Genomic DNA, 12,429 nt, shown 5'->3' with positions numbered 1-12,429 from the left:
AATAATCGCGGCCATGGCTAACTGATAGCATCCTATTCACTACACTGAGGCACAATGGCGCGGAGAGGAGAGAGCGTATGAAGCGCCGACTTGGAGTCGCAGGCAATCACACCATTCAGTCTTTCCTGAATAAGAAGAGTCACGGCCTCCAGGAGGCCATGAAGCTCACAATAGGTAGACCTATACGAATTGGCGAGTCTGCGGCCGGCACACCTGCCACCTCCTGGCGGTCCAATGGTGGGAGAGAACACGGCACACGCTGCACCCCATCTGGCTGCACGGATCCGTCAACGTAGAGATGAGGAGCAGAAGGAACAGTATTGGCCACATTGGCGATCGTCTCCAGGGCCAATTGTTTCTGCAGGCCGGAAGATCAGCTTTTGAGGCAGGAGTGAGACAATTGGTAGAGGCACACGCCAAGGCGGAGAGTTATGACGTCTGCAGCAGGAACATTAATGTTGAGCCTGATTAGCGTGGCACACACCCCTTGATGAGGTTGCGGCACCCGGTCGAATCAGGTGTCCTGGTGCGTTCGGGACCAATGCTGCTCTGATGACGTTGGAGTAGTGAGGTGCAAGGTGGGGAAAGCGCAGACACTTTACGGTGAAGTAGGTGGCATTAGTGTAGATTCGGTCCACAGTGCCAGGTTGAGCTCAGACTGCATGTTGACAACCCTGGTAGAGACTGAGCAACTGAGAATAAATCTCATGACCCTGTTTTGGAATCTTCATGGCTCATGATGATGGTGGAAGCTGACATAACGCAGGAGAAAGGTAGTCAACAACAGAGCGCAGGAACAGTGTGTAGATGGTCTTGGCTATATGAATGGAGATTCCAGTGGCATTGTTAGGGGCAAGCCATTTAACGGGAGCGAAGCACTGCTGCAGCTTGTCCAGGAGGTTCTGAACGATGGGGTGGATGTTGCCGCGCAGGTATGGCTGGGGTTATCCTAACAGGTGCCCCCAGGTAGAGGTACTGCGTGCAGCGAGGGACAACTCTACCTCCCAATGTAAAAATCTGGAAGCGTTTTGGGATACGATATGAGAAGATTCTGCTCTCTCTCTGGAGATATGACAAGTCCACATGTAGTAGATGCATCATTGAAAACTGTTAAGGAGGAGCTGAGATCTTTGTGGAGAGGATGAGTGAATGCAAAAGTCATCGGTGTTAATAGGTCACTTGTAGTTCCTGGGATGTTAGGGCAGCAGAGAGAGGACGTGCATAAGAACATTAAACAAAATGGACTGAGAACACCTCCCTTGGGGAGTGCCCACACTGTAGCCAGTAAGGTGCTGCACTCTCCTTGAAAAAGGACTCTGAGCAGTTCTGGCAGAGGTACCCTCGGATCCACTCTCTCAGCAAACGTCCTTTCACGCCAAAGTCAACGTTGATCAAGGATGATTTCTCGGTTTGCAATATCAAAATGCACTCTTCAGATCCAGGAATGCAACAACACTGGTGGAGGAGAGGCGGGCGTAAAGCTTCTCAGGGAGGGCAGTGGTGAGTCCCTCTCATGCGGCAGGAAACCATAGAGTCTGTTAGAGAGGTTGGGCTGAGACGGTGCATTAGGGACGGGCGAGGAAGATACGCTCTGCTAAGCTGCCTTTGCTGAAGCTATCGACGTCAGTGAGATAGGGATTGGAACTTGTCAGTGCCAGGCTTGGGATGGGGTACAATGATATGGAAGTCCACGCTGGAGGCACGTGTCCTCTAAGAAAGCAGAGATTGTAGAGGCGAAGAAGAGGGTTGCTAGGGACCTGCTGGAGAAGACGCAGAACAAAGCGTATGTGATGCCATCCTCCCCGGGGCTGTTGACTTGCCTTTCAGAGGAGGGCACGCTGGAGCTCATCGTCGGTGATTGGAACATCATCATCTTCATCTGTGCGCAACAGTGCATCCATCAGGCGTAGGGGAACGAAGGCAGGCTCCAGTGGCGAGAGCGTCCTGAACAGGCGCAGGGAGGCTGGTGGTTCTTGGACTGTTCGGACCAAGCTTTCCATTAAGGGACCGAGCATACCAGCTGGGGAGTGGTGGAGAGCAAGTGGGCTTTCTTCTTGGGACGAGCTTATTGATGAGGTGCCACATGGAACCCACGCTAGTGAGGTGATTTGGGTTGCTGGGTGAGTGACTGCCATGAATCTTTGCTGCTGAACACACTGTTGTAAGGCCACAAAGTCGTCTCTGGAGCGCTGGTACCTGATAAAGATGGTCGGGAGTTGGGTGTCTTGAAAGCGCAAGGCCATCCTGCACTGCCTTCTGTTCAGCCTCCGAAGTAATCGATCATTGAACTTTGGTGGCAACCTGGGGCGGCTTTAATGTGCGGTCTGGTGACATATCATTGGGGTAGAAGTCATGCGTTGACCGTACAAGGAAGAGTAGAGTTCATCAGGGGAGGCAAAGTGAAGGTAGTGAAGCAGGGCGGTCAGCAATGTAAGATATGTAAGTGGGACAGCATTTAGGGGAATGGTGGACGCGGGCATGAGTGTGTGGACAGGTAGTAGTGGACGGCAGGAATAGTGAAATCTGAGGGCAAATATGGTCTGAGAAAAGCACAGGGACAGATGAAATACTGATGACATGGGACGCCACAAGATTCCGGATGATGATGTAATCCAAGGTTCCCCTGTGTGAGTGGGTGGCCCGCCAGTGTCCCAGCGGTCGAAAGTCGGTCGGTCTTCTGATGTGAAGCTTGAGAAGTGTAAGGGGCCCATTCATTTCGATTCGGGACTGGGAGGCGTCACCAAGGTCAGGTGACGGGCATTAAAGTCGCTCTCCATGTATATCATGCCGTGAGGCGATGGTGGCAGGTCATCCAATAGTATACCCTGGGGCGGAGTACACACACAGACGAAGCTTGCCACCCCAAAAGTTATTTCCAGCAGTTGGTATGTCGCGTCCGCACCCGCTGATGTTCGTATGAGTTTATGAGTGACAGAAGCGTGAACGTAGCTGATGAGTCCATTCTCATTGTGACCGCATAGGCACGTAACCAGTAAGCGGGGGAGCATTTCTATCACCCAGCAGAGGACCAACAAACGCTTCCTGAATAAAGATGACCGATGGATGATGTTGGTATACATAACCCTTCAGAGAAGGTGAGCCTCGGCGACGTTCCTGATGCCACGCGCATTCCAAGAGATGATTTCCTGAGATCCATTGTTCCATTGGAGGTCTCACTTCCAGGATGTAAAGTCGGAACCACAAGCGTATGGTGGGGGGTGGTCATGCCGCGCAGAGCGCCGTGCTCCACGTGAAGGAGGAGGAGGCCAGCGCCTCTCATCGGTCGGTCTCTACGGTATCAACGAGTGTGCTGACCTCCTGGTGAGGAGGTGACATTGGTGATCAGGCTCGTGTGGCACTCAACAAGTGTAAGTCGAGCTGGGCTTCTGCGGCGGTGAATTTAGTTGCCAAATTCATCCAGTCGAGACTGAGGAATCAATCCGCGCTGTTACGCTGTTAACTTCGATGTAAGGGAGGACACATGGCGTCACGGCCAAGGCAACTTGGGCATGGTGTGCGGTCGAGGCTGAGGCGCTTGTAGCAGTGGGCGCAGTGGGAGCGAGAGCGGACCAACGGTGGCGGGGAGCGGGAGGAGGCAGGGCTGACTTCCGGCGCTTGCAGTACATCCATGCCACACATTCACCCTCTCTTTTCATGGCACCGAGGACATTCCCAGTGAGCGGTGTCGGGCGCGGACTGCATGGGTGACTCATTGGTGGCTGATGACGCAGAAGAGGGTGGCATGGCGTGAGGGCACTGTGAGGGCAGGTAAAAAGTGTATCGTCGGGCTTGAGCACACCAAGCACATTTCTTGGATGAAGAGCAGTAGTGGGAGATATGGCCAATCCCCAGCATCTGTAACAACACGTTGGTTTATCATTTTCCAGTCTGCGAAGCCTCATGGCAGCGCTGAAGCGAAGGGTAAAAACTGAACTCAACGGAGGACGGAGGAGGGAAGGCAGACTCCAGGTGCCACGATACGGTTGATGGGCTCCCATTTACTATGGAATCGTCGAGTGAATGGACCTGGATCAGTTCCTTGGCCAGCGATGGTGCGACTCCAACCGGATACCTTGCATTGACAAGGTAGCTAGGATATTTCCTTGGCCTTCAGGAGTCCTGCATGTCAAGCTTTAGGGAGACAGAAACTCTCCAGCCACATGACTCGCCCGGCATGATGTCCCCGCCAGGCCTTTGAGATGTAGACGAAGCGCGACGTCACAGCAGACATTTTCACACCCCTCAGCCAGACAACGATCTAACTGGAAGACTTTGTTGAGTTCCTGACAACCACCGTAGTTTCCTGTTTCCACCGACGGGCTGCTCTGGGGAAAACGAGCTTTGCATAGTCTCCTGCCTGCGGCGCAAACGCTGGCTGGACAGGGGCAGGTGTACTGGGGAGGTGGTGGCGGCAGGGAAGAAGGGGTTATGGGCGCTGGCGGATGCGTGTGGCGGGCCTTTTAGCAGGGGAGTGCAGCGGGGCCGCCCGCGCGTGTCAGAAGGGGATGGCTGACCTGCAGGCGATAGTAAGTTGCAGGTGACTGATGCGCAGGGCATCTCGTTGTTGTGTTTCAGAGTCTTGAGGGCTGGGGGTCTCAGTGAGTCGGTACTGGTGTCGGACGAGGAGTCGACACGGCGCTTATTGGCGACGGCAGTAAGAGGGGCGTGAGATTGGCTCGGGCTCGTGGGGTGGGATGATGACGTAGCGGCAGCCTGATGTGGTCTAAGGGTGGCCAGTGACGTTCGGCGGTTGACATGGGCCATACCACGTGTCGTCACCGAGAGCAAGGTCCATTTCTAGCTGGGTCAGCGTCGCAGGTCCTGTATACCCATGGTGGGGCGGGTAGCGACGTCACCAGCAATGAGGCAGGACAGCGTTGCATACATGACGACGCTTGACGCTCACGACTTACTTTTACTGGCATGTGCAGTACTGCAAAGGATCGGCCAGGAGGGGCCTAGGACTTATAAGTGTGTGAAATATAGGCCAATTCCACAGGCTGTGTCCAGACCCACTACATCCAACAACGTAACGTACAAGCTCTTCTGGTCCTACTGGAGTTCTGGGTTTGAGTTGGTAGGTAGGCACCAGGTCCTCCAGAAAAGGCACAGATAGAGAGAGAGAGAGAGAGAGAGAGAGAGAGAGAGAGAGAGAGAGAGAGAGAGAGAGAGAGAGAGAGAGAGAGAGAGAGAGAGAGAGAGAGAGAGTGTGGCAATACTTAAGGCTAATATATATATATATATAAAACACGTAACTTCACCCCTAGAATCATTAGACGTAAGTAATAATTTACGATCACGGAATACGAAGAAACGTAATTAATTTGATGTTCTTGGCACTACGGCTGCCCACGCCTCAAAATAGTGACGTACTTTTTTTTTTGTCTTTTTCGTCCGCATTTTCATTTTTTTAATCAATTTCCACGCGGGTTTTCGCTTCGTCATACTCTGCCGGCTCACATTTTTCACATTTTTGCCTTATATTTCAAAGTTAAACACGTAACAATTTTAATTTCCTTTACTATTTTGGATGCGGTGGCCGAGTGGTTTGGTTCTGAGGAACAGCGTGGACGAGGTTCGAGTCCCATTTTAAACACACTAATTCGATTTTTAAGTCATTCTCGCGTGTATTGAAGATTACCCACATGTTTCGTCCGAATTAATCATCCTTCACTTCAGCGCGGTTGGCAAGAGGCAGACACCTGAAGTCTATATATACCAAGTCAAGTCAAGGGGCGGAGCAGCGAATGACGTCACTTGAGCAAAGAAAAATACCTGCTAGTTCAGGGGTGACTCAAAGTTGGGGCCGTATGTGCACTCTGATGTGCATTCGCTTTTTCTGTTTCACAGCGCGTTCAGGCGCTTCACTGACGAAAAATATGTCTTTTATTGTGCCATATTGGTGTGACTGTAATTCCGAATGACTACAAACGGCGGTGTGGGGTGAGAGGAGGCATGTTGAAGTGATTGATTTAAATTAGCACGCCTTTTCCTCGTTTTCTAAACCTCGTTTCCTTACATTCTCTAGTTTTGGCTCCAAGCAGTGTCACGTATAAACCACGCCTCGGGACGTGTCTCCTCCCACAAACCTGCGTATGACTGGGACTTGGTGTATATAGACTTAGGCAGACACCAATGTCGATAGTTCTTGGACGTCTGTGAAAGGGATGAAACTCTGTAAAGTGTTAGGGTTAGTACGCCAGACACCAAAAGGAAGGTGAAAAAGACAATGTTAGCTAATGTGGAAGGGAAGAAAATGTCTGTAATAAAGCGTAACAATGAAATCTTAAGAGGTTACGTAGTTATGAACACCGAGAGGGCAAAGCATGAGCCAAGCAAGAGCCAAAAACACAACGGTAGTCACTATAGTCAGAGATTTAAACCCGCGGTAACTCATGTAACTAGCAGGGGCCAACAGGAAACACAAAACAAAATCATTTCTATTTTCGAACAGCTCAATTTCCTCTCTTCTTCTTTCCCCATTCAATCTCTCTCTCTCTCCTCTGTTTGTTCTGCCTTTTCAAATTTTCGTCTCGATTTCCAACATTTCATCTTTCTGACACATTATTATTGTTTTCATCGAGAGAGAGAGAGAGAGAGAGAGAGAGAGAGAGAGAGAGAGAGAGAGAGAGAGAGAGAGAGAGAGAGAGAGAGAGAGAGAGAAGAATGATGAAGAAAAAAGGAAAATATAAAGAAAAAAGATTGGAAATGATGAAGAAAATTAATGAAAATAGAAACAGATGAAACAAATAAATACATATAAGTAAAAAAAGGAATAAAAAACAGAATAAAAAATAAAAAGAAGAAAAAAGAAGAAAAATACGAATTAATGGAAAAAACAGGTGTGTGTGTGTGTGTGTGTGTGAAAATTGTGTAAACTGAACTAACTCAATCGTTAAATCTTCACATACATAAATTCTTCCTCAACCTCTTCTCATCGCATTCTTCCCATTCATGACCCCATCACTTGATTCATTCATTCATCTATTTCATCTATCTCTATTGCATTTTTACCCTTAAAATGTGACCACCACCTTCCGACTGATTGATTGACTGATTGACTGACTGACTAATTGATGACCGACTGGACTGATCAGACTGGATCGACTACCCGCCTGACTGACTGACTGACTGACCGCCTGACTGACTGACCGACTGATGACTGATTGACTTGACTGACCGCTCGACCGACTGATTGAATTACTGATTGACCGACTGATCGATCGACTGACCGCCTGACTGCCTGACTGACTGACTGATTGACCATCACGATTGACTGATCACCGACTGACTGACTGCCTGATGTGTGCCTGATTGATGAAACCTTGAACTAACCTTAATCACAACTTCTTTCACTTACATATAATTCTTTCCTCCCTCGAATCTCTCTGCACGTATTCTCTCTTCCCATTCACACGACCCCATCACTCTCTTATCTATCTATCTATTCATTCATTCATCTCTTTATTGTATTTTTCATCTTTAACAAATTAACTGACTGTTTGACTGACTGATTGACTGATTATTGACTGACTGACTAATTGACTTGGACTGACTGATTGACTGATTGACGTCAATGGGTTTGATCATTGACTGACTGATTGACTGCTCTGACTGACTGACTGACTGATTGACTGATTGACTGACTGACTGCCTGACCGACTGATTGAATTACTGATTGATCAGACTGACTGACTGATTGACTGCTCGATCGGCTTGACTGACTGACTGATTGAATTATCGATTGACTGACTGACTGACTGACTGACTGACTGTCTGACTGCCTGCCTGATTGACTGATTGAATTACTGATTGACTGATCGGTGACATTTGAACGCTGGGCACATGAACACACCCACCCACACACACACACACACCCACACCCACACACACCCACACCCACACACACACACACACACACACACACACGCACACACACACACACACACATACACACACACACACACACACACACACACACACACACACTCTAACCCTCATTCTTATTCATTTGACTGGAAGCAGTGATTGGTCGAGATTCTGGGAAAAACAAAACAAACAAAAAACGTACAAATCACTTAGAAGCATCTCTCTCTGCTCTCTCTCTCTCTCTCTCTCTCTCTCCATGTGCTTTTCTCTCCTTTCCTCTATTCCCTCCAAATCGGAAGGAAGTGAGAGAGGAAGAGAGGAGGAGGGGAGGAGAAATGAGGAGGAGGAGGAGGAGGCATAGGAAAGAGAAGGAAGAGGAGGAAGAGAGAGAAGAACAGGTATGGATGGGAGGAGAGGAAGGAGAAATGCATGTTGGCGAGGAGGAGGATAGGAGGAGGAGGAGGTTATGAGGAGGAGGAGGAGGAGGGAGGAGAGGAGGAGGAGAGGAGGAGGAGGAGGAGGAGAGAAACCAGGTCAGTAATAATATGAATTCAATGATGGTAGAGAGAGAGAGAGAGAGAGAGAGAGAGAGAGAGAGAGAGAGAGGAGAGAGAGAGAGAGAGAGAGAGGAGAGAGAGAGAGGTTGGAATGAGTTTAAAATTTACTCTCTCTTACTCTCTCTCTCTCTCTCTCTTCTCTATTGGGAAATTATTCCACAGATTATGTATGGATATAGACTTCATCTCTCTCTCTCTCTCTCTCTCTCTCTCTCTCTCTGTCTACTACAGCTTTGTCAGGCCATCCGTGCAAGCAATCTAACTACTCTCTCTCTCTCTCTCTCTAAGCCAAACACACACATTCGGACGAGTTGGTTAATGCAAAGAATCACACCCTCGTCCCAATCCCTCCAGTGACCTTGGCTTGTGTTGCCGAGTGTCTGTGCGTGCCTGAGTATGGGTGAATGAGGATCAATGAGAATGAGTGGATATGCGTGGAGGATGAGAGAAAATGAGGAGGAATGAATGGAAATGAGTAAAGTGAGTGTTTATAAATACAAAGGAAAATGAGTGAAATATTTGAAATTACAAGGGAAAATGAGTGAATATAAGCTTAATAATTGAGAACATAAGGGAAAGTGGGGTTTATATATGAGAAATTATGAGTCCCTCTCTTCTCTCTTCCCCTTGGAGGAACATAAGGAAAGTGGGCTATAAGGAGAAATTACAGCCCTCTCTCTCTCTCTCTCTCTCTCTTCCCCTCTCTTCAATTTCAGGGGCCTACCCTTTCGCCCTTGCCCTCTCTCTCTGTCAAGCACCTCCTCCTCTTCTTCACCCTTCACTTCTCTCTCTCTTCTCCTTCTCTCTCTCTCTCTCTCACCTCACCCCCTTTCTCACCCTTCTCTTCACCCTCCTCAACCCTCTCCCTCTTTCCCTCCCCCTTAACCCGGCTGCCACTCATCAGCTTAATGATTCCCAAACTTTAATAGTGTCTTAAGAAACATAATTTTTCATCGCTCAAAAGACCTCGCAAAGAAGTGTCATTACCGGGAAAATAAGAACTGGGAAAAGGAGAAAAATGGAGGAGGAGGAGGAGGAGGAGGAGGAGGAAGATATATTGAACCTAGAGTAAGTAATAGATAGATAGGTATAGATAGATAGACAGATAGATAGACAGAAAAGAAAAGAGAAGAGACTAAATTTGAGCCTTATGTAAAAGAATGGAGAGAAATATGCTGAAAACAGAGGATGCAAGAAAGCAGTGAATTAGAATCCTTACGAAGAAGAAATAAAGAAAAAAAGAATATATCGAGGAAAATATGGAAAATTAAGGAAGAGAAAAAAAAATTATGTAAGGAAGGGATGTGAGGAGAGGAGGAAGAAGAAGAGGAAGAGGAGGAGGAAGAAGAAAATGAAAGGAAAAAATGTAGGGAAGTTGAAGAAAAGGAAGAAAGAAAACTCGATGGAAAACGAAATAAAGAAAAAGAAAGAAAATAACAAGAAAAAATGAAAGAAAAAGAGGAAGAAAAAGAAGACAAAGTAAGAAAATGATAAACAGGAACTAAAATAAACCCCCAAAAATGAGAGAGAGAGAGAGAGAGAGAGAGAGAGAGAGAGAGAGAGAGAGAGAGAGAGAGAGAGAGAGATTTACACACACACACACACACACACACACACACACACACACACACACACACAGGCATGGAAACAGCTCAAGGGCAAAAAAAGGAATATATATATATATATATATATATATATATATATATATATATATATATATATATATATATATATATATATATATATATATATATATATATATATATATATATATATATATATATATATATATATATATATATATATATATATATATATATATATATATATATATATATATATATATATATATATATATATCCACCAGGCACACCCGACCGAGGTTACGACACTCACAGCCGCCCTCAGCCTATCCAACTCCCTCAACAGCCATCACCGTCCGCTCCTGCAGCGCCAGCATTTGCTCCCAGGACTGATTATGTGAAACTCCTTTTCAAGGGCAGTCCAACTGTAGACACCAAGATCCGCTGGCTGTCTGAGGTTACCCGAACTTTCCATCTCGACCGCAATCTGGCTGAGGTCAAGATGGCAGCAGTTACGTCTCGGTTTGTATACATCTCTAGACGCCGTGCGGACATTGTAGACACTGTGACGAGGGGGGAGCTTTTGTCCCTCTTCCTATAGGTTCAGGATTCACCCGAACGGCCCCGCAAGTTTCCTACATACCTCCTTACTCGTTACCCTGTCTGCGTCGATCCCTCCTTGGCTAAAGAGCTTCCGGGTATACACACAGCACGATGTTTCCACCAGAACGGGACGCCACTCAACCGATTGGTAGTCACCTGGAGTCTTCCTGACCCTCCGCCGCCAACAGTTACCCTCAGCTTCCTACCCTGCCTGCCAGATTGTGATCTTCGGAAGATGAAGGACGAGCAGCCTTGGTGTTTTCGTTGCTGGGGCATTGGTCACATCTCTCGGCATTGCTCTGCTTCTGAGCGGTGTGCGTGGTGCTCTGGCCAACATGATTCACGCACCTGCCTCCACCGTAACCCTCCGTCAGCTGCAACTGCTTCTGCCTCGACTTCGAATCAGCCAGATCAACTACCACCAGATGCCTCACAGTGGAAATGCCCGCGATGTCAACAGACAGGAGTCAACGTGTGGCATGGGTTCGCCAAGCGTCAGCAGGCTCCTCCCACCGCCCCCACTGCACCGCGTGGGACACCCCGTGCACAGCCCCCATTTCACACTGCTGCTTCTTCTTAGGGATGGGCAAGTACCGTTAATTTGAGTACCGGTAGTACCGGTACCGAAAACTCAAGTACCGTTAGTACCGGTACCGGTACCGGTACCCAAAGGAGTTTTTTTTTCTTAATGACTTCTGATGAAATTCCCAAACAAATTTCCTGTAAAGAAAACTCTCTCTTCCTTCAACTTAATATCAACTAGAGTAGAAATGCAACGTTTAGGAGCCTTCTGATTAATGTAAAATCACTTAGGTTTAAGGACAGACCACCTAGTCTGTACCATGGGGTTTGTGTGGTCTAATTTTCTATGTAAATCTATATAAATCTCTCTCTCTCTCTCTCTCTCTCTCTCTCTCTCTCTCTCTCTCTCTGAATCAAGTGAATATTAATTTTTTTGAAAAAAAAAAATAGCATGTATACATATATAGTTATTAACAATAAAATATTGAAAAGAATCGGACATGAAGAATTATCCAGAATAAATAAATAAAATAATGGAAACGGGAGCTGTGATGGAAACGGAAAGCAGGACAAAATGGTGGGAACTTGGGGAGGCGGTCAGCGGGGCAGTGACAGCGTCTACACACACAGGCCCCATACCGCGTGATACCACATGGAGGCGGGCGGGCGAGCGCCGAGCGTCACTAAGATCCAAACGGTACCGGTACTAGCGGCAATGCGCAGTGCCGAGTGATCATTAAGCTTCCCGGAACCCAAGTGATCATGATGCTTCGCGGTACCAGTACCGATACCAGTTATCGATACCAGGTACCGGCGAGTGATCATTAAGCTTCCCGGAACCCAAGTGATCATGATGCTTCGCGGTACCTGTACCGATACCAGTTATCAGTACTAGGTACCTGGTATCGGTACTGGTACCGCGAAGCATCATGATCACTTGGGTTCCGGGAAGCTTAATGATCACTCGGCACTGCGCATTGCCGCTAGTACCGGTACCGTTAGGATCTTAGTGACGCTCGGTGCTCGCCCGCCTCCATGTGGTATGAGCCCTGTGTGTAGACGCTGAGTCACTGCCCCGCTGACCGTCTCCCCAAGTTCCCACCATTTTGTCCTGCTTTCCGTTTCCATCACAGCTCCCGTTTCCATTATTTTATTTATTTATTGGAGTTACTGGATAATTTTTCATGTCCGATTTTTTCTTTTTAGGTTGCTAATAAATATTGTTATTGTTATTAGACTATGATCGAGTACCCACTACCCATATCACTGAGATATCCACCACTAAGTGGTGATCT

The 12,429-nt window shown here is 47.6% G+C and overlaps 1 protein-coding gene across 1 annotated transcript in view; it reads left to right on the top strand.

The window, feature by feature from the left end:
* Nucleotides 1-10,610, top strand: part of LOC126997248 (uncharacterized) — a 30,631-nt gene extending 20,021 nt beyond the window's left edge. Inside the window, exons 5-7 of the mRNA XM_050858245.1 lie at nt 3,184-3,321; nt 5,000-5,077; nt 10,425-10,610. Coding sequence (XP_050714202.1) covers nt 3,184-3,321; nt 5,000-5,077; nt 10,425-10,610 — 402 coding nt within the window. The remainder of the gene's footprint in view (nt 1-3,183; nt 3,322-4,999; nt 5,078-10,424) is intronic.
* Nucleotides 10,611-12,429: the final 1,819 nt, after the last annotated feature.

The sequence above is a fragment of the Eriocheir sinensis genome, chromosome 12 (assembly GCF_024679095.1).
Source record: "Eriocheir sinensis breed Jianghai 21 chromosome 12, ASM2467909v1, whole genome shotgun sequence".
NCBI classification, from domain to species: Eukaryota; Metazoa; Arthropoda; class Malacostraca; order Decapoda; family Varunidae; genus Eriocheir; species Eriocheir sinensis.
This window is presented reverse-complemented; position numbering and strand designations above follow the sequence as displayed.